This window comes from Peromyscus eremicus, chromosome 1, assembly GCF_949786415.1.
Source record: "Peromyscus eremicus chromosome 1, PerEre_H2_v1, whole genome shotgun sequence".
Taxonomy (NCBI): Eukaryota; Metazoa; Chordata; class Mammalia; order Rodentia; family Cricetidae; genus Peromyscus; species Peromyscus eremicus.
In genome coordinates this window covers 194,854,533-194,877,130 of record NC_081416.1, presented here as the reverse complement: position 1 = coordinate 194,877,130, position 22,598 = coordinate 194,854,533, and the positions used below count along the sequence as shown (strand labels likewise).

At 44.6% G+C, this 22,598-nt stretch overlaps 1 protein-coding gene across 1 annotated transcript; it reads right to left on the bottom strand.

Moving 5' to 3' along the window:
* Positions 1 to 1,715: 1,715 nt before the first annotated feature.
* Positions 1,716 to 21,297, bottom strand: Zscan18 (zinc finger and SCAN domain containing 18). The gene is given in 9 exon segments (XM_059255211.1): positions 1,716 to 1,805; positions 10,765 to 11,285; positions 12,400 to 12,498; positions 13,287 to 13,365; positions 13,629 to 13,735; positions 14,893 to 15,042; positions 15,600 to 16,605; positions 16,870 to 17,521; positions 20,943 to 21,297. Coding segments are annotated over 8 exon segments (2,604 nt in total). The 5' UTR covers positions 17,422 to 17,521; positions 20,943 to 21,297.
* Positions 21,298 to 22,598: the final 1,301 nt, after the last annotated feature.

Genomic DNA, 22,598 nt, shown 5'->3' with positions numbered 1-22,598 from the left:
TTTTTCTTAGTAGCTGAATAGTATTTCATTGTGTGAATATACCACATTTTCATTATCCATTCATTGTTTGATGGCCATTTAGGCTGTTGCAATTTTCTGGCTGTTGTGACTAGAGCAGCAATGAACATGAATGAGCAGGTATCTCTCTAGTAGGATACAGAGTTCTTTGGGTATGAATCTGAGAATGATTATATCATAGATCTATTTCTAGCTCTTTGAGGAACCTCCACACTGATTTCCATAGTGACTGTACCAGGTTGTACTCCCACAGCGTGAATTAGTGCTCCCTTTTTCCCACATCTACCCCAGCATTTGTTGCTGGGACTATGGCTTTTTCCCCAGGTATGTGTATGAGTGTTTTTTTACACAAGTATGTATATGCACCATGTGCATGCCAGGTGCTCAAAGAAGTCAGAAGAGGGCATAGGATCAACTAGAACTGGAGTTACAGATGGCTAGGAGCTGCCACATAGGTGCTGGAACTGAACCTAGGTTCTTTACAAAAGCAGTAAGTGCTCTTTACTGAGCCACCACTCCAGCACCTGGATTATGTTTTCTCAACCTGCCCCCCTCCCCTACCCTGCACCAAGGATTTTGTTTCATTAGATTAAGCATAGAGGTTGAAGCATCCTTAATCTGAGAGTCTAAAACTTTTGCACATTTTAAGCCAAAAAAAAAATCTATGCAAAAATTCCAAACTTCAAAAATCCCTGAAATCTGAAACACTTCTGGTTCCAAGCATTTCAGATAAGAATATCCATGAATAACTTTGGCCCCACAGGTGTCCACCTGACAGTTTTTGCAGATATTCCCTTTTTCACTGCCCAGATACAGCTGCTGTAAGGGTACCTCCAGGAGTGCAGTTTCTGGTGGACCCTAACTTGCCCATAATTCTTTGCCACTTTTTTGTTAATTCCCAAACACCGTTTTATTTCATGGCTCGGTGGTTAGCAGCACATGTAGAGGACCCAAGTTGGATTCTCAGTATGGACATCAGCTGACACCTAACCACCTGTAACTCTAGCTCCAGGGAAATCTGATGTCTCTGCCTTCTTGCAGGCAAAGACAGACAGACAGACAGACACACACACACACACACACACACACACACACACACACACCAATTGACTCACATATACAGAATAAAAATAAACTTTTAAAAGATGTTCTTCATCTAAATTGTTGGAAATGACCTTATAGCCTAAGGTACTGTTGCCTATTTACATATTCCAGGAGGTCACCTAGACTCCACAGGAAAATCTGACCTTCACCTCAACTGGAGAGAACCCTTCTAGCCTGTTTAACGTTCCTGTTAATCAGCTGCCCCACCAGAAATAAGTCTAGACTGGCTCAGCTAAGGACACTCGTGGTTTCAGGAACAAGTGACCTTTTAGGGTTTGGTTGTATATTTTACCAAGGAGGAGTTGGGGCAACTGGAATCTTCCCATACTGTGATGATGCAGACTTTTGGTCTCTCTTAGTAAGACTGCCTCCTTATTCCTGATGCTTCGCTTACATTGTGGACTCGAGTTCTCCTGAATTAAAAACAGGTGTAGGGCTTACATTTAAAAGCAAATACCTGGACTTGAACTTCAGGAACTTGATTATTTAATTGTAGGGAATATCAAATAGAATAAATTTGAGTAAGTCACAGACCTAACCTGAAAATACCAGAAGCAGAGAAACACAAGGTGAGTGAGATAGCCCTGTGGTTGTCAAATCTCAGGGTAGACCTGGGTCATCCTTTGTGTTCTCAGGAGCCCTCTTACTCTTTGCACCGCCATCTTTATGGTCTCTTTGGGCTGCTGTAACAAAATAGAGTGAGTCAGTTATAAACAGTAGAGATGTATTACTCTCAGTTCTGGAGGCTGGGGATTCCAAAAGCAAAGTACCAATAGATTCAGTGTCTTGTGAGGGCCCATTCATTATTGATGGCACCTTGCTGCATCATCATATGGCAGAAAGGGCAAAGGAGGGACTTGAGAGATGGCTCAGTGGTTAAGAGCACTTACTGTCCTTGCAGAAAACCTGGGTTGTGTTTCAGTTTATTTAAGTATATGTATCTGTCTAAATGTGTGTCATGTGTACAGATGCTAGCTGAGTCGGGAACAGAATATCAGATCCTCTGAAGCTAGAGTTACATGTAGTTGTGAACACATAACACGGGTGCTGGGCCACACACATCCTAGGCAAGTCCTCTACCACTGAGCTGTATCCTGGCACCCATACACCAATTTTGATATGAGTGAAACTGAGTTACCATCTTTGCAGAACTAATGCTTGGTCAGGGAGGAGGTCACACAAAACATAAAGTAACATAAAATTACAGATTTTGGTAAGTGCTAAGAAAAGGAATAGATTGTGGTAAGTGCTAAGAAAATGAGTAGTTTAGTTGTTTGAACAGTGATCCTTTACCAGTTTTCAAGAATGATAAGAAATATTGTCCTGCTCATGTAGTATGTCTGCCAAGCGCTTACTGTGGCTGGGGTACAGTTGTTGCCCAGGTGGACAGAATCTCTGGCCTGTAGGGATCCTGTTTCTTTCTGGGTTCGCAGAACAGTTAAATTTTTCTGTTACTTTTAGGTGTCTTCTTATATAGTCCAAGCTGGCCTCAGACTTGCAATACTTCTATTGTTGTTGATGTTGTTGTTGTTGTTGTTGTTCTTTGTTTTTGTTTTTGAGACAGGTTTCTGTTTGTAGCCCTGGTCATCCTGGAACTCTCTCTGTAGACCAGGCTGACCTCAAATTCAAAAGATTCACCTGCCTTTGCATCCTGAAAACAGGGATTAAAGGGGTGTGCCACCACCCAAAGATTTTCAGTACATTCAATCCTACTGCTTCAGCTTCTTGCATACAAGACAAGTATGTGCCTCCATTCTAGCTAAAATCTATATAAATATATAAATTTAAATTTTATTTTATGTATGTATTTTGCTTGCATGCATGTATGTCTGTGTCCCAATGCATGCCTGGTGCCTACAGAGATTAGAAGAGGGCATTGGATTCCCTGGAACTGTAGTTATAGATGGTTGTGGGCTGACATGTAGAAAATTAAACCTAGGTCCTCTGCAAGAACAAGTATTTTTAACCACCAAGCCATCCCTCCAGCCCCCATAAAAGCTATTTTTAAACTCATGCACTAAACTTATCAAAATTATCAGTTTCACACACATACACAAACTCAAGCTACGTGCCACACAAACTCTTTTCTCTTGGAACCATTTCTTGTTTCTTTCAGATTTAGAAATCAGACAAGAAAACAGATTTTCAGATCCAAAACAAAGGATCTCTGGAAAACTATCCAATAGTAGTTTTTCTGATGGGAAAACTGGGAGTGGTGTATGGCACTTCAAGAATAAGAACATTGTAGGTCCCTGAGAACGCAGGTGTGAGAGGTAAGTGGAGCAAGTGATTTTCATTCCTGTGAAAATACCCACTTAGAAGAAAGAGAATGGGGCTGAGGAAAACTTGAGTCTGAGCACTGATCTCTCAGCTCAACCAATGACTTTTGAAAAGCAAGGCCCCCTCACATGTGGAGAACACATGGAAAGGGAGAAGCTGGACTCAAATGATCAATCAAAAACTAATACAAAAAAGAAACTCTACAAATGCCAGAAATTTCTAAAGGACTTTAGTCACAGTTCAGCACTCATTGAACATCACCAAATACACACAGTAGAAGGAAGACTTTATTCATGCTGTGAATATGAAACGGTTAAGCACTAACCAAACACCATAAACAATCAACACCAATGAGAAACCGTACTAATATTCTTAGTGTGGAAGGGCCTGCAACCAGATTGCCCCACTGATCCAGCACCAGAGAACTCACAAAGGTGAGAAGCCATATGAGTGTAGTAAATGTGGGAAATCCTTCAGCTTCAGCTCCTCCTTCAACCAGCATGAGCAGACTCACACAGTTGACAAGCCCTATGAGTGCAGTGAGTTATGGATCATCAAATTATCCACCTCACCCAGCACCTACGAACCCACAATGGAGAGAAGCCCTGTCATTGGGAATTTGGCAAGGCCTTGAGCCATAGCTCATCCCTGACCAAACACCATCAAATCCATACTCAAGAGAAGCCTTATGGAGGCTGTGAGTGGGAGAAAGCCTTCACACAGGAGAAAAGCCCTATGAATGCAATGACTGTGGCAAGGCCTTCAGCCACAGCTCAACTCTAACAGAATATCAGAAAACTCACAATGGGGAAAAGATAGCTTGCTTCCCTCATTTAGCCTCAGAGGAGCCACACAGGAGAGAAGCTCTCTGAATGTAGTGAGTGTAGAGCCTTCAGCCAGAATTTCTTTCTCATAGAACAGCAGAGGATTCACACCAAAGAAAAGCCGTATGGGTGCAATGAATGTGGGAAATCCTTCAGCCACAGCTCATCACTCAGCCAGTATGATAGGACACACACTGGGGAAAAAGCCTTATGAGTATCAGGATTGTGGCAAGGCCTTCAATTAGAGCACCCAATCTTACTCAGCACCAGAGGATCCATAGGAGAGAAACCATACAAGGACTGTGACAAAGCCTTCACACACAGCTCTTCTCTTACCGATCACCAGAGAACTCATACCTACTCCACATGGGGACGTCTTAAGCCAATCCATCCAGTACTAGACTTACCACTGTCATTCTCATGAGAACATAAATATACATAAAGTTGTCATGTACCACACTCTCCTCAGAGGTATCAGAAATGACAGTGACCATCAAGCTCCAAGTCATTCCTGGATCTAAACAGTAAGAAAACGTGGACACCATCAACACAAATCCATCAACCTTGAATGTTCATTAATGTATTCTAGTATCTACAAAGAAGAAATTGAGCCGGGCGGTGGTGGCGCACGTCTTTAATCCCAGCACTCGGGAGGCAGAGCCAGGAGGATCTCTGTGAGTTCGAGGCCAGCCTGGGCTACCAAGTGAGTCCCAGGAAAGGCGCAAAGCTACACAGAGAAACCCTGTCTCGAAAAACCAAAAAAAAAAAAAAAAAAAAAAACAAAGAAGAAATTGAACAAGTACAGATCTGTGATAATTTTTGTCTTCATTTGTGTTCAAGGATTTACCATATTTCAAATCAGAGCTGTTCAAAGTGGTAAGAAATTTAAAAGAACTAAATGACCTCAGAATTTGTTATTATTGCACATGATACTCTTGAAGTGGTGCTTCAGAATAGGTCAAGTTGACTCTGATAGTCCCAGAAAATACAACAGCAAAGTGTTTCAAAAATAAATAGCATCTTCATGGAATTTCTATGAATACTTGACTGTCTCAGCACACAGCTGATTTTTTAAATAAATTGATAAGGGTAAACCCTTATCAGCAGTGCCCCAGATTTCAGTTCTATATTCCAAAATATCAGCCTACTAAAAACAGAAATTAAGCTAGATATCTTAATAATTTTACAATAAGTTAAGTAATGTGCAATAGGATTCAAAAGCTTTGTATGAGAAGATTTCAGACATAGAACTACTTACATGGAGCCTCAGATTCTTAGGTGCCACTCTGTTCTCAAATTTTACTGCAAAATACATGGGTATTAGAAATGCAGATACTGCTGTTTTACGAAAAAGGGGAAGATTTATTCAGTTGTTAAGCTACCATCTCATGAACAAACTAATTCTTTCCTGAAGTAGTTTTTCAGTGATCTGTTTATCTCAATGTCCAGTAACCTTTTGTTTTTGTTACTATTTTCACATTTGGTTTATAGACAGGGTCTCAGGTAGCCCACACTAGCCTTGAACTTAGCTGTGTGGCTTAGGCTGGCCTTGAACTCTTGGTGCCCCTGCTTCTGTCTCCTAATTGCTGGGAGTATGTCACTACATGTGGTGAACTTTTGCTTTTATGCCCCAGCCAGCACAGTCTTCAACGGGGACCTGAAGGGAGGGCCGGCGAATGAGAGGGACGAGAGACACAAAGAATGAGAGCAAGACAGGATGTCAGATCAAGCTCCAAAATTTTATTTTCCTCTTAAGGCATATATAGGCAGGGGCAAGGGGGGCTACAAGCAGGGAGGGGACTTTAATCATGGGTTGTTCAGCTAGCAGGGAACGTTGCTATGTGGATTATCTATCTACTCTTGCCTAATTGCAGCACAGTCACCCAATTTCTGAGAAGAGGTTCTGGTGCTATGGAGACTTAAGCAAGGCCTAGATCTAAGAAAAGAGGAGGAGAGAAGCCCAAATATGGCAGCATGTGTGTCAAGGGTCGCTTAGGCTTATGGCTCCCGTCACTTTTATATTCAACTTGAAAGCTCTTGGGTTTTTTTTTTTTTTTGGGGGGGGTTGTTTTTTTTTTTTTATTTTTCTGTCTGTGTAGCTTTGAGCTTGTCCTGGAACTCACTCTGTAGACCAGGCTGGCCTCGAACTCACAGAGGTCCACCTGCCCCTGCCTCCTGAGTGCTGGATTTAAAGGTGTGTGCCACCACCACCCACCTGAAAGCTCCTTTCAATATTTAGCTTCAACACTTCATTTTTATATTTAACTTGAAAGTCCACAATATTTCATTGAACCCCAAATCCACAAATAGTTTTCTGAAAACCACAACCTGTAAATGGTGACTTATCATAATTTGTTAGAAAGAATATTGGCTGGTTTGGGTCCTCAACTATCAATAGTGTTTTTATCAGATGATTTTATTTTGTTTCTGTGGTTTTTTTGTTTGTTTGTTTTGTTGGCATTTTTTTGTTTTTGTTTTTCGAGACAGGGTTTCTCTGTGTAGCTTTGCGCCTTTCCTGGAACTCGCTTTGGAGACCAGGCTGGCCTCAAACTCACAGAGATCCGCCTGCCTCTGCCTCCCGAGTGCTGGGATTAAAGGCATGTGCCACCACCGCCCGGCTGATTTTATTTTGTAATAATGGTGCTAGGGTATAAATTTCTAACTATTCTAAAGTTTCTCATCAGTAGTGTTTACATCAGATGATTTAATTTAGTAATCACTGTGCTAAGATAACAAATTTCTAACTATTCTGAAGTTTCTCTTGGAATGAGACATGTTTTAGTCTTCCAACATTGTTCTTTGGTTTGCTTGTGGGATGCCTTTTTGGAATTATTGTGTAGTGTGGGTGTGTGGACTCACGTGAGTCCATTGAGTGAAGACTCATAGGCACCTTAAGAATGAATCTAGCCTTTCTTGGCTTCAAGGGGATTCAGCCTCTAAGAACTGAAGCACTTTCCATTCATCCAGGGCATTTTTATTTTTCTCCATATTTACACTTTAGCCAGCTGATTTCCATATGCTCAAAACAACCTGAAAGAAGCTTCCAAAAATACAATGCCCAGTGCAAATTTCTTGATTCATCAGGTACCACAGTTTTCCAGGTTTGCCAAACAAAGTTTTGCATAGACTTTGTATCTTTGGGAAACTCTCAGACAAGATTCACATAGGGCAGCAAGAGAGTCAAAGGGTGTCTGCTAAACAAAACATGGATCAGGGCTAGGTGCTAACACTCTGGAGCCAGGCCAGGTGTAGCCCAGTGGGAATGCTGCCACAGAAGTGAAAGTTTTAAATGTAGAAGGTGGTGACACCTGTAATCCCAGCATTAAGGAAGCTGAGACTGGAGTACTGCCACATTTAAGGCCAGCTTGGGTTATATGGTTTTTGAGACCCTGTCTCAAAAACTGTAAGGGTTGGAAATGTAGCTCAGTGGTGTGCATGGATGCTTGCCTAGCATCTACCACAAGGCCCAGGATTTGATCTCCCAAACAGAAGAAAAAAAAAAAAAAAAAAAACTGAGCTACCCATGATACATGTGAGTGAAGATGTTGCAGTAAAACCCATTATTCTGTATGCTAGCTTAAAAGTTGTTCTAAATGTAACTACCACACACACACACACACACACACACACACACACACACACACACCTATATACACCTGTGTCAAGGGCTGGCATTTAATAAACATCTATAATCCCAGCACCGAGAAAGCAGAGGCAGAAGAATCACAAAATCAAGGCCACCATGAGCTATATATAGCAAGAGACTTTGCCTCAAAAATATAAAATTTACTTTAAATAGCAAAACTAGCCTAGTTGTTGGTGTATAATCCTAGCACTTGGGAGATCAAGACAGGAGGATCAGAAATTCAAGGTCATCCTCAGTTACTTTGCAAATTTGAGGCAAGGTTGAGCTGTAAGACCCTATCTCAAAAAACCACCACAAAAAAATAAGCAAAAATCCAAACCTGTGTAACTACAAAACTCCTCAAAAAGCAGGTGCAGTTACTTTCATGTTTACCCCTTTATGCTCCATGTTACCATTCCAACATACAAAACTATCTTTGAAATCTAATGCGCTAGTCACTTGCAGCCCATCAGTTCATTGGAGCTACATTTCAGGTGCTAACCAGACACATGTACCCACCTTACTGGACACAGCAATTCTGGTCCTTTGTTCAGCTGTTCTGACCTCCTTTGTTAAATGACTCATCCTTTCCCTGCTTCTTCTTGAGTGGCTACAGATAGATGTGTAGGAAAGACCAGTTTAAGTGGCTTAATGGGCTCTTGGACTTAAATCTACCTGAAAAACGTATACTGCTTCAGAAATCCATGGTCCATCCCAGTAACAGAAGAGTGAGCTTGTGAATGCTGGAAACAACTGATAAACATGGAGGGAGAATCACTGTAAATTTCATGGTAAGGACTTGATTTAGGCAATTGTCAATGAATCATAAATTCGGGGCTAGAATTTTGATTAAGAGCAGGATACTTACCTTATGGAAAAGCATCTTCTCACATATTGCTTAAACACCCCAAACAGGTGAGCAAATCAGGTATCACAACAGGAAGCACATGGGCATTGCACACCCTCCAGACGGAGGAAGTATGTACACATGGGCACATTGAGTAGAATGTTAGTCACAGCAGGTCTGGGTAAGGAGTTCACGTATATCCTTTATACTCTTTTATTTTTGTGCCTTTCCTGCCTTTCAACTTTAGAATAGGGAGACACAGACCTCCCACTGGTTCATTTACACAAAAGAAACTGAAGAGATTGAGTACTAGGATGTAGCACAGGAAAAGCTCTCAATGATAACAGAAGAAAACAGGCTGATAGGTCTGTACTTACAGTGGAGTTAGGAAAACAAAATTAGACTGTTTTACCAGAAGAAAATTTAGTTCAGCTTAGCAGAGGGAAGCACCTAAATAGGAAGTGTGAGGATCCTTATAGGTGATGAGGCCATCTGATCAGTTCTCTTTAAGGCAGTGGTTCTCAACCTCCCTAACACTGCTACCCTTTCATACAGTTCTCATATTATAGTGACTCCCAACCATCAAAGTATTTTGTTGCTACTTCATAACTAATTTTGCTGTTATGAATTATAATGTAAATGTATGTATAGGATATCTGATATGTGACCCCCAAAGGGCTCATAACCCACAGACTGAGAACCACTGCTCTAAGGCTTTGTGAGTGAAATGATTTGAGTCTTCTCCCAAGTAAAGGGAACAGGCTTTTCTCCACATGTTCCAAGAATCCCATATAAAGAAAGCTACAGCAGGGATGGTATCTGGATCTCAGACTCACTGCATGGAGGAGAATGTCTCTGTCACTAACACTCAAGGAAGCAGCTCCACAATTACAAAACAACGAACTATAAAATGAATGAATAAATAAATACTTTATTATGGTAAGCCTCTGATTTGGGGGTTACACAAATTGCCTCTTCAAACATTGACAGAAAGAGACACCTTTCTGTATCTGCAGGGCAATTAAATTTATGGTAAGGCAACAGAAACAATGCTGTAATCTGAAATTAAAGCAAAACCACAAGATCACCTATGTAGGCCACGTTTGGTTCTCTTAGCTCAGATACAGATCATTTCTTCAACCTTTGTTAGTATTTTTAAACCTGTTTTGATCATACCCCCTAATAAATACATTTAACATGATAGCCAGGTCTCAGATACACAGCTGAGAAGTTTCACAAAACAATACTTGCCTTTACTACATGATGCGTTCTGACCTACTTTATTCTATTGCATTGCTTTGTAATGCCAGTGGCCATCCACTACTGGATTTCACAATTCACTAATGGGCTGAAACTCAGAGTCCAAAATCAGCATTTTTTTTGTGTGTGTGTGATCTTTGTAAGTGACTCCATATATTAAGAGACATGTGGCTTGAACTCACAGTTTTTGTTCTTGAGGATTCAGAAGTAAACTTGACATCACCTATTTACAGAAAGGCCAAACAGATGACAAGAATTATGTGTGAACAAACAGGGAGCTCAAGGAGAAGCAACTGAGGCAAGGGGGGCTCAAGAAAGCGCTAACAGATCAAATACTTTAAGGCAGCTCAACACTTTGTACCATGTCATATGACCAGAGTGTGTGTGGTATTAAGAGACTGCAGAAATGGAGTTTTCCCTCACGGCTGATGGCTTACAGGATAGGACATAGCCTAAGGTGTATTTCTAAGATGAGGGCTTCTTGCGGCCATGCCCATTTCCAGTTGCTTTCAGCACATTAGCATCCAGAAAGAGATACAGATATGCCCATAGATACCACAGGAAGCCACTATCACACATGAGCCTTAAGATCACTGTCATGTCACAGGATACTCACAGCAGAGTTGCTCATCCTTACACCTGAGGTTGTATAGGGAAAACCACCCACACTAGGAACTGTCAATCCTCTCAAGCTTTTTTTGTGGCAGACAGGGGCTCTGGGTGTGGCTTTTCTTTTTTTGTATGTGACTCTTATGCTAGACCACACCCAAGCTGAACAGGAAGGGTTCCTAGCAGTCCTAGCTCACCTAGCATGTCTCAGTGTTGTGGCTCTTGTGATGCTCCAGGAGGTTCGAGATCCATGCAAAGGCCTCTCCACATTCACTACATGTGTAGGGCTTCCCTTGGGATGCATCAAACTCATCAGTTGCAGGACATCCTGCAGCAGAAGTTCCTGGGTCCTGCCCAGAATCATGGCCATACACATGAAGCACCTTCCCGGCATCAGACGGCACTTTGTAGCTGCTGGAGCTGGAAGGACACTCAGGGTCCTCTTCATCCTCGTCATCTGGATGACGCCTCTTTGTCCCAGTGCCTTGATGTGGGGTATCCTTGTCCTGGGCTGACTGCTGGATGACTGACTGCCTCTGGGAACTGGCAGGATCCTCATCCTCAGCATCCAGAGCCTTCTGAGGTTGCTGTTCCTCCTCCTGGGCAGTATCTATTGCAGGGCTAACAGGAACATCCCTCAAAAGCCTCTCCATCACTGTCTTCCCCATGGAGACTTCCTCGCACACATTTCCTTTGCTTTCCTGCTGCCCGATGCTATCTGAAACAAAGTCAAAATGTGAGCAGTCCTATTTCCCAGGCTCTGAGACAGAAACTGACTTGAGCAGAAATCAAGAATAAATAAATCACAATAAATAAAGTGTGAAGCCCAAAGGGCTGAGCATAGGTTAAATAGCATCAGGTAAGAGCAGTGACATGCACAGCCTAACCCTCTTTACAACTCAGACATCATATAGCAGCTGAGTTTAGTATCACAAGCCTCACAAGACCCATTATCTGTTCTTCCCCCTCCCAATCTGCATGCCCTTCTTTAACAGTCGGAATGTCTGCTGAGCTCACTACTGAGCATTATGCCTAGGGTATTTGGAGGTCAAGGTGGCCACGTGACTCTATACTGTTCAGAAATTCAAATGGTGAGGAGGAGCCTCCTTCCTGCTGTGGTGAATTAAGATCTGAAGCAGCTTTTCTGACTGAGGTGACTTGGCAACGGAGGGTACAAAGAACTATGAGAGGGTTCAGGGGACATGTCTGTCACCAGTAAGTACCAAATGAGTCTTGGTAAGTCGTCCAGTTATACCCATGGCCCTCAATGAACCACCATAGTCTCTGGCTTGGCCCTGGAGTCAACCATGGCCAATGGAACAGTGGCATGCACGTGTAACATGCAGAGGTGTGATATGTGCTTACCCTCTGGGATTCTCCCCATGAAACCCAGCAGCATCTGTGAGAAAGCCAAAGCCAGCCCTTTGGAGAGGTAACAAGAAAAACTGAGGTCCACAGCCTCAACTGAGCTCCATGGAGAGCCAGTGTCAGTCATCCGGACCGTGTCTGGGAGACCACTGGGACATTTGAGCCCTAGATAGGCCTCTGGATGGCAGTGGCTTTGTGTGTGACCCTCAGCATCACCAAAAAGGAGTAGAAGGGCTAGTTGAGCTCAGTCAGTTGACAGATCACAAATGTATAGTCTTTTGGGTGACATGTTTTAGAGAAGTTCAGTGTGCAGCAAGAAATAATCAAGTGGTATTTTGTCCCGACACAGTGGATAGGAAAATAAGGCTAATCAAAGTGTGAGGAGCCCCATCAGCCTTAAAAGAGAGTTTGTACCCTTTATCCCCCCACGAGGCCCTATCTATAACCACCTAATTTGACCTCACCTGGGAGGCTGCCTCCTGGCAGTTCTTCCACCGCACAAGGTTCCTCTGGTTCCTCCGTCTCCAGCGTGGAGGATGGACCAGCCTGGAAAAACTGACACCCTGAGGTTTAGAGAAAAAAAAAGTAGAAGCACAAACAAAGCTAAGAGGCTTCATGTCCTATTGGGTCTCTGGGACCCAGACTGCAACTACCTTTTTCTCTGCGTTAGGACAATTCCTATCCATCCGCCCACCCCCATCCCCCAACACCACCACCACCAAAGCTAACCTCTAGTCAGAGCCCCTGGAAAGCTGAGGTTTCTAACGAAGGTAGCAGAGGCAAAGAAGAAGATCTTATGTGAGGCTAGAGGCTGCCTATGAGCAGATAGGAAATGGGGAATGTACAGAGAGCAAAGTTGAACACATAGCATAAAATGGGCTCAGTAGCAGGGCACATGCCAAGCATTTGTGAGATCTTGGATCAATCCTCAGTACTAATAAAACTAAAATACAGAATTAGAACTAAAAAAAGGCCTCAAGAGTCTACATATGAGCCTCCCTATAAAGAACTTCAGTAAAAGATCATTCCACAGGCACAGCTCTGCACCAACAAGGTGGGAATGCTAGAGTGTTGGAGCCAGAAGGCCTTTCTGAATCTAAACACTTCAGTTCTCATAGGCCAAGGCTGCAAACAAAGCGCCTGAGTCCAGATAGAACTCAAAAGTGTAGAACAGGACAAGTGGAAAACTTGGCAAACAAATCCTAATTCAAAAACATGTTCTGCTCCAAACAACTTAAATCACCCTTGGTATCCCAACTACAGTTCCTGGGACAGGGTCAGAATCTTCCATGCCAACAGTTCTGGAAGAAGATGCAGGGTAGAACGTGAGCCAGTGGGAGGTGGGTCTCACCCCACAGGAGAAGCTTGCTGTAACTGGTCAGGTTATCCTCTCTGGGGTCCAGGTGGTCCCATTCTGACTGTAGAGGCTCCTGTGGAAATGATGATGGTTTCTCAAACAGTAGCTCTGACCCAACCCAAGTTATACTGAAGCAATGCCCTTCCTTAGGTTCTACCCTTGAGTTTCCAAAAGGGCAGCTTTCTTAGCCAAAGCATTATAGATGTATGGGTTCCAAATCCTTTGCTGTGACAGAGTATTAATATTGAGAGAAGGAGCAACAGTCAGAAGGGAAAGTCCATGTGAGTGGCCTGATGAGATCAGCCTCCCAGGGCCAGCAGTGGCTCCTTTACCCACCTTTGTCTCAGCTGTGGCAGGGTTGGCCTCTTCATTCTTTTCTCCTTCTGTATGCTCTTCATCCGGGTGCACAGATTCCAGAGTAGGCCAGGCTGGAAGAAGGGGAGCTGAGGAGACAAGTTTTCAGTGGCTGTGTATCTCCAAACTAAGCATATCCCACTACCTCCCACATAGGCCCCAAGACAAATTTAGAAAGGCTTCCCCCTGTACATGTCACAGGTCCCAAAGCTCAGTGAACACTGCACTTGTCTGCAATTGACAAGAGCAGGGTGGACACAAAAATAAAAATTAGAGACAGCCGGGTGGTGGTGGCAGCAGCAGACACCTTTAATCCCAGCACTCAGGAGACAGAGGCAGGAAGATCTCTTGAGTTTGAAGCCAGCCTGGTCTACAGAGTGAGGGCCAGAGTAACCAGGGCTACACAGAGAAATCCTGTCTTGAAGCAAAAAAAAAAAAAAAACAGACATTGAAGCTCATCAGTGACCCTAGAAATGCCAATTCAGATCACGAAGGACTTTTTTGTGCCAACTAGTTTGGTAGAAATGTTAAACACCACACAGGGCAATTGGGCACCCTCCCATGCTGGCTTTAAATGTATCACAAAGGTTTTGGATAATCACATGAATGTTAAAGTGTACATGCCCTCCATCCAGTGGTTGTTAGAAAACCATGCCACACATGCCAGAGTGCCCACAGTAAGGCCATGCTACTGTAGCCCATTTTTAAAAAGCAAAACAGAAAGGCTGAGTATATGGAATGCTGAGCAGCTGAGGAGCCAAAAGTTTGACCACAGCTGCCCTATTTGAATAACAAATGAGAGGGCACAAGTACACCATGGTCCTACAGACCTTCTGTACATGTGTGATATGGAGAAAGACATGACAGGACATCCTCCAAGATGGAGTAAGGAGAAAAAAAATTTGGGGGCAGTACTGAGGTTTTAACTCAGAGCCTCATGCTGCTAATGGGCATCCTCCTATGCTGTCATTGAACTATATCTACAATGAAATTATTTCTTGGTTGATAACCATGTAAGGCTGACAAAATTTGCAAGACAAATTGAGCAAAAAATAAAAATAACACATCTACCATACGCAATGATCTACAGAAACAAGTCCCAACTACAGTAGACATCCATGCCTTGCTACCTGATCTCCCCCTGGCTTTCATGCTGCCCCTACCACATCCTCCCTTCCCCAACCACAGACCCCCTTCCATCGCCTCAATAAAGGCCAGCCGAGGCTAGAGGACTGCTGCTACTTACAAGTATCACGGCGTACAAGGATGTCCCTAGGTCTTAGGTTTCTGCTGGGACTCAACAACCCACGAGGTAGCAGCAAGGGCTCACGACACCTCTCATAGTCTCCCTCGCTGAATGAAGATGATGACCCACCCGGGGAACACAACATCATTCCTGTGTACAATCAAGGCAATAGTGATTCCAATAGGCTGAGACACATGCTAACAACCATACAGCATAACAATCATACAATGTGCCAGGTATGGACCCAAAGTATGACCCAAAGCCTTAGGCTCCCAGACACCATCACCACCCATCTCTCAGGCCCCACCCTTAGACATGGAGGAAACCTCCAGCTACCAATGCACCCAGAATATTTACCTAGTTTTTAAGAGCCTGGTACCTGCCTTTGATTGCCCTCCATTTCTCCTCCTTCCTAACATCTGGAAAGCAAATGTGAGGTCAGGAACCCAAGGCAGCTGTCCTAGTCCATGAGGCAAGCTCATGGAGATGCCACTGGGCAGAGAGGTGGGGGCTCAGATCCCTGGTGACTGAGGAGTTCCCTTACCAGCTCAGGGACGGTTGTTTCTGCGCCCCTTAACACATGGGGTGACTACACTCTCAGGAAAGCCACGGCTGGGGTCTGAACTCTTATGTGCAGATTCCAATCCTTCCAGGACCTCCTGCCCGTCTCCTCTAAGGCATGCTTTCTTCTGGGGTGGCAGCCTCACCTGGCTCCTCCAGGATGTCAGAGAGACCCTCCACCAGGGAGGCAGCCTTCTTGCAGTTCTCAGGATACTGGGCTACCACCCAGGGACGAACCCTGTCTGGCAAGATGCCCAGGAACTGCTCCAGAACCAGCAGTTCCAGGATCTGCTCTTTGGAGCAGGCCTCGGGCCGCAGCCACTGGCGGCATAGCTCATGAAGTCTGGCCAGAGTCTGGTGAGGCCCAGCTGCCTCCTGGTAGACAAACTCCCGAAAGCGCAAGCGGGAAAACTCAAGGTCAGCAGCAGATCTCTCAGTGATGGTTTCTGTTTCCTTCTGTTGGCTGGATTCTTCCTGTTGGTTGGGTTGATCCTGTTGGCTAGGCTCTTCCTGTTGGCTGAGTTCTTCCTGCTGACTAGGTTCTTCCTGTTGGCTGGGTTCTTCCTGTTGGCTGGGTTCTTCCTGTTGGCTGAGTTCTTCCTGCTGACTAGGTTCTTCCTGTTGGCTGGGTTCTTCCTGTTGGCTGGGTTCTTCCTGTTGGCTGAGTTCTTCCTGCTGACTAGGTTCTTCCTGTTGGCTAGGTTCTTCCTGTTGGCTGGGTTCTTCCTGTTGGCTGAGTTCTTCCTGCTGACTAGGTTCTTCCTGTTGGCTGGGTTCTTCCTGTTGGCTGGGTTCTTCCTGTTGGCTGGGTTCCTCCTGTTGGCTGGATTCCTCCTGCTGGTTGGGTTCCTCCTGTTTGCTGGGCCCTACCTGCTGGATGGGCTTCTCTTGCTGAATGAATTCTTCCATTTGGATGGACTTAGCCTGCTGAATAGACTCTTGCTGGATCAGTTCCTGCTGAATGGGCTCCTCTTGCTGGATGAGTTCCTGTTGGATGGAAGCATCATGCTGAATGGGCTCCTCCTGCTGAATGAATTCGTCCTTTTGGATGGACTTATCTTGCTGAATAGACTCCTGCTGAATCAGTTCCTGCTGAATGGGCTCCTCCTGCTGGATAAGTTCTTGTTGGATGGAAGCATCCTGGTAGATGGGCTCCTCCTGTTGGATGAGTTCTTCCTGTGGGATTGACTTATCCTGCTGAATGGATTCTTCCTGATGGTTCAGTTCTTCCTGTTGGGTAGGCTTATCCTGCTGAATTGGCTCTTGCTGGATGAGTTCTTCCTGTTGGATGAGTTCCTCCTGCTGAATGAGTTCTTCCTGTTGGAGAAGTTCCTCCTGCTGAATGAGTTCTTCCTGTTGGATAAGTTCCTCCTGCTGGATGAGTTTTTCCCGTTGGGTGGGCTTTTCCTGCTGAACTGGCTCCTGGTGGATGAGTTCTTCCTGTTGGATGGGTTTGTTCTGCTGAATGGGTTCTTCCTGCTGCATGGGCTCCTCCTGCTGCATGGGTTCATCTTGCTGCATGGGTTCATCTTGCTGCATGGGTTCTTCCCACTGGTGAGGCTCATCCTGCTGCATAGGTTCTTCCTGCTGCATGGGTACATCCTTCTGGCCAGGTTCTTCCTCCTGACTAGGCTCATCCCGCTGACTGGGTTCTTGCTGCTCACTGAGTTCTTCCCTCTGGTTGGGAGGACTATCCTGCAGACTGGATCCCTCTCCCTGGTTGGGCTCATCCCTCTGACTAGGTTCTAGCAGCTGAATGGGTTCTTCTTCCTGGATGGGTTCATCCCGCCTCCTGGGTTCCTCCTGCTGGCTTGGTTCTTGTTGTTTAATGAGTACTTCCCTCTCGTTGGGTTCTTCCTGCTGGCTGGGCTCTTCCTGTTGGGATCTATCTTCTGACTGCAAAGTAGGTGGTTCTCGGTGGGGTAGGGAGCTTCTGGGGGAGGCCAGTGCCCTCTCCAAAGGCAGCATCTTCGCAGGCCTCCACAGAAATGCAACTGTGTCTAGCCAAGAACTCAGCGGAGACAGCAAGGATAACGAGGTACCCAGGAGAGGTCAGCAATACCAGGACCTGAGGAAAAGCAGAAGACATCAACAAAACAAATGCCCACATAGTAAGGCCTCAGCCATAGCACATTCAGGCAAAGGAGAATGAAGGAGGGTGTCTGAGCACAACCATGTACCCACAATACCCAGGTCTCATACAGAATTATTTCTAAGCAACCTGCTCACTACTGTCAGTGGAATTCCAGCTTTTTACTTATACAGATAAAAATTAAAGTAAGAATAGGGAAGGGCAACTTTATATAAGATGGTAATAATAGGATTTTTTATCATGAATATGAATATGAAAATTTTCAGGACAATTTTCAATTATAAACCTAGATGAATATACCATACAATATCAGTAAATTCATTCTTACTAGGTATATTGTATATATGATGTAGGTCACATCACAACAGACTGGATTTATCCCCAAAATACAATGTCAGTTTAACATCTAAGTATGTATTATTAGGACTTTAGTTCTCCAAAATAAAAAGGTCTTCCCATGAAAACAATTAAAACTCAGGGCTGGGGAGATGGCTCAGTAGTTAAGAACACTTGTTGCTCTTGCAGAGGACCCAGACTGGATTCCCAGCACCTACATGGTGGCTCACAACCATCTGTAATCACAGTTCCAGGGCATCTGATGCCTTCTTCTGACCTCTGAGTTCACCAGGCATGCATGTGCCACAGACATGAAGGCAAAACACTGCCATACTTGAAATAAAGAAACCTAAAAAAAAAAAAAAACACACACACACACAAAGAAAGCATTTTTTCTTCTACAAACAATTTTGAGGGATTCAAAATAAAATCTTTCCATGACCATAGCTAACACCATCAACAACATGACCACTGTCTCCCTACCTAATCCAGCTTACCCTACAAGCACCATTCTCACTTCTTACAGGGCTGGATTCTGAAGTGGTTCCTCAAAGTCCATATGCCCTGCATGTCCTCTCACACACACTTGATCATACTACTTCATACTACTTTATATCTGCATACTGTCTGTCTCCCACATTGAAATCTGAGCTAGGAGAGCAGGTTTATTTATAGACAGGCCACTATGGGCCCAGCAGTTTGGGCTTATGTATTTGTTCACTATGCCTTTTATATTTCTTTGTTGAAGGGCATGTTATATATGCCTAATAGCCAATAAGAATCTCATACCCATCTACCTGGGGTCAAGTTTAGGACCTATTTGAAGGATAAATGGAGAAAAAGAACACCCCAGCTACAGGGACAACCTCACCCTTACCACCTACAATGGCAGCACCCATTCCTTTATCTACACTGAGGATCCTCAGATCACAACACCCACCCAATACAGCTTAGCATTTTCTTATAACTTCTTTATCTCTGAGAGTGGGTAAACTGCCTGTTTGCCTTACAGGTGTCAGGTAAGAGCTCTCTGTCTGGCTCCATCTTGTCATCATCCATCCCTATCTGCATTTTCTGGTCACTTCATCCTGACATTTTTTTTAAAACCTGTGTTTCAACCACTTAATATTCTAATGATTCTTCTTGTCAAGTTCAACTACTTTAAAAATAAATTTCTGGTTTCCAAAACCTGCTAAACTTTGGATTCCCTCCCTACCTCAAATTTAAAAACATTCTCTCATTCATTCTCTTAGAACAAAGGTAGCTAATGTAAGGCCTTGGATAACAGTGTAAGCCCTTGAGGTTGTCTTGATGGTGACTACTCACCTCTGTACCTTTAAAAGAATACAAAAGTACACACAGGGATCATTATTAAATAGTTGCTTTCTGTGACCCCTGCCAAGGTTATATTTTATATTTTCATATAAGGTCACACAGAGTCAAACAGATGTCCTAAATAAACTGGCCTGGGTTTAAAAAAAAAAAAAGCCTCAAGATCACAGACCCAAACATCAGGAGAAACAGGGCTCACTGAAATATGGGGCCCTGTTCAGGCTCTAGAGCAGCAAAGGGAACTTCCATAGGACATTATTGCAATGTGGAAGAATGACCTTGTAGCATCCAATGTGGCCTCCAAAAAACTGGGCAGATACAAACCAACATAAGACAGGTCTAAGAGGAGAGGATTGGTCATGGAGGCAGTGGTGGAATACGAAGCAAGAGGCGCCTGAGGTGGTGGCGCTCGCCTTTAATCCCAGCACTTGGGAGGCAGAGGCAGGTGGATCTCTGTGAGTTGGAGGCCAGCCTGGGCTACACAAGGCGTTCCAGGACAGCCAACCAGGGTGGTTACAAAGAGAAACCCTGTCTCAAAAAACCAAAATAAATAAATAAATAAATAAATAAATAAATAAATAAAGCAAGAGGCAAGGAAAGGGACAAAACACTAACAAGTAGACTCTGGACACAAGGTAGGAAGGACTTCTATGACCTTAGAATTGTTCTATGTAAAAGCCAACCCTCAGCACCCCTTTACCTGCCCCTTCATAGGTAACACTAGGAAAACTAATCTTTTCTATTCAAACCCTCCAGGTCAGGACAGCACCTAAGAGACACCCCTCTGTCATAAATGGAGCTCCTGGACAGAGGCTCAGAAGTGTCCTCTGCCCCCTTAACAGAGAGGATCCCTGCACTCTAAAGCCCGTTGTTACCCCTCAGTCTAGTGGATTCTCTCCCAGAACCGCCCCCCTCCCCAACTTTCCCATACTCATCCCGCCCGCCCGATGTACCTACAAATACCTTCAATCCTGCCTCTCCAGGACACAAAACAGGGATCCCCAAGCCCTCCCCTGGCCTTTATACATACTCAACTTTCATCTTTCCCTCTGTGGACTTCCCATCCCTACCAGAACCTGCACATAGTGGCGTCCACCCACACTCTCGTCCCTTCCTCTGCTGCAGTCTGCCACCCTGAAGGGTCCCGTGGACTCTACCCTAATCTACATCTAAGCAGCTGTGGCACTGCGCCCTCTGTCCACCGCACATGTAAAAACCACACCCCTAACCCTAGCCCAGCCCACGTGTCCCCCAGATAGCCCTTCCCAACACAACACAAGCGAACTGCATTTCCGAGCCACAATCCCACACGTGGCACATTAGAACCACACCCCCCGATCCTGCCACACACCATGCCCGCCCCGCACTCTGCACCTCGCGTCGCTAAGTTCGCCTACAGCGTTCCAGAGCCACACCCCCAACCCAAAAGCCTTAAAGCCTACTTCACATTTCCACACGTGGGAACCATCAGTCCTACCCTCTCCGCCCCAAATTCAAGCACCACTGCCCGAGGCCACATCCCCATGCAAGTGCCTTGCCACATCCCCATGCAAGTGCCTTGCCACATCCCCTCCAGGGCACAGCACCTGGGGCCACACTCCCAAGGTGGGACCCAAGGTCTCTGCTCCTGGCCCAGCCCACACAAGGCAGGCCATCCCTCCGCCGGTCCCTCTACACTAGCCGAACGCCTACCGTCCCACGTAGAAGAGCGCCGGGAGCCCCGACCCACCTGCTGCGCAGCGATGCCCCACGGGCTCCCGCAGTCTCGAACACGGAGAGGTGATGGCGGCCCACTGCAGTACGCGTGCGCGGCCTGCAGCGCCGGAAACCGCGACCCCCAGCACGCCGCGGGGCCGTTCGCCAGACCTGGGCGGGGCGAAGCTGCTCTGACAGCATCGCCAGTCTATCAGAGGGAAGGCTGGCTCCGCTTCGCCGCCACGTGCGCCTGCGTCACTTCCGATGCCATGACAACGGAGTAAACAAACAGAAACCTGAAGGAAAAAAAAAAGTCTAGGACCACCAGAACCTGAGAGGCGGAGACTAAGACCGGAAAATACTAGCTTAAGAAACAAAAACACGGCACCATGAGACCCAAAGAGAGTGGAGACGGAGTCTAGAAATCCAGAGGTGAGACACAGAGAAACTGAAATGAGGAGACCTACAGACACAAAAATAGGGACCCAGCACTAATTGGGGACTCGAGATCCTGCGCAGTCAAGAGACAAGTAGCACACCCAGTATGGGCAAACAGAGTTAAATACCCACTGTAGGAGAAACAGAGTTAAATACCCACTGTAGGAGAAACAGAGTTAAATACCCACTGTAGGAGAAACAGAGTTAAATACCCACTGTAGGAGAAACACTCTGAGGCAGGGATTGAGGGATGGAGCGAAGGCACTGACATCAGAGACACTGACTGGGTGAAAACAGTTAAAGTTCCAGAGAGCAAACTGATTTCAAACACCTTGCCAAATCCTTGCTATCGCTACACTGAGCAACCAAAGAAGTTGGGGCTAGACTCCTGCAGAGATGGGAAGGAAGCTGCTTTCCACAGCAGAGCTTCTGAATGTCATTTTGGTTGTCTGGAATGGTTTTTGAAATGTGTAGCTGAACAACTTAGCACTGAATAGATTTCATTTCTTTTTCCATTCTGACCATTTTAAGTTCTGTCACAATCAAAATGGTTCACTCCTCCATTTTAACAATCACACCCTCCATCATCTATGACCCCTGATGTGCGGTCCCTCAGTGCAGATTTGTCCCTACAGATTTCATATAAATGTAAACCTATGGCCTTTTGACATACTCTTTCACTGTACATAATTCCTTTGAGATCCATTAATATGTGTAAATAGTTTGTTCCTCGTTATTGTTTAGAATTCAATAATATACAAGTTTAAACATTCACCAGTTGGGCTTTAGGCTTGCCTCCAAACTTTTGATATTTAAAAAACGCTGTGAAAATCCATGTTCAGGTTTTTGTGTGAACATTACTCACTTTTGAAAGAAGATAGATATCCATGATGCAGTTGCTCTGCATAAAGTAAGCATATGCTTCATGTTAAAAACTAAATAAACCAATGAAATCTGCCATATCCTTTTCCAGAGCTGTGCCATTTTACACTCCCACCACCAGGGTATGTATGAATCCATTTTTCTGCAATCTTGCCAGTATTTGTTGTCAGTCTTAGCTAGCTGTTCTGAGTATGATGATATTGTGGTTTAGTTTCTTTCCATTTCCCTAATGGCCAATATGGTTGAGCATATTTTCAAAGTTATTTGCCATCCATATATCCTCTTAAGTATCTGTTCATGTGTCTCACCAATTTTCTAGTTTCAAGAGATCTTTATATATTTTTACTTATAAATTGTCTTATAAGAGTCT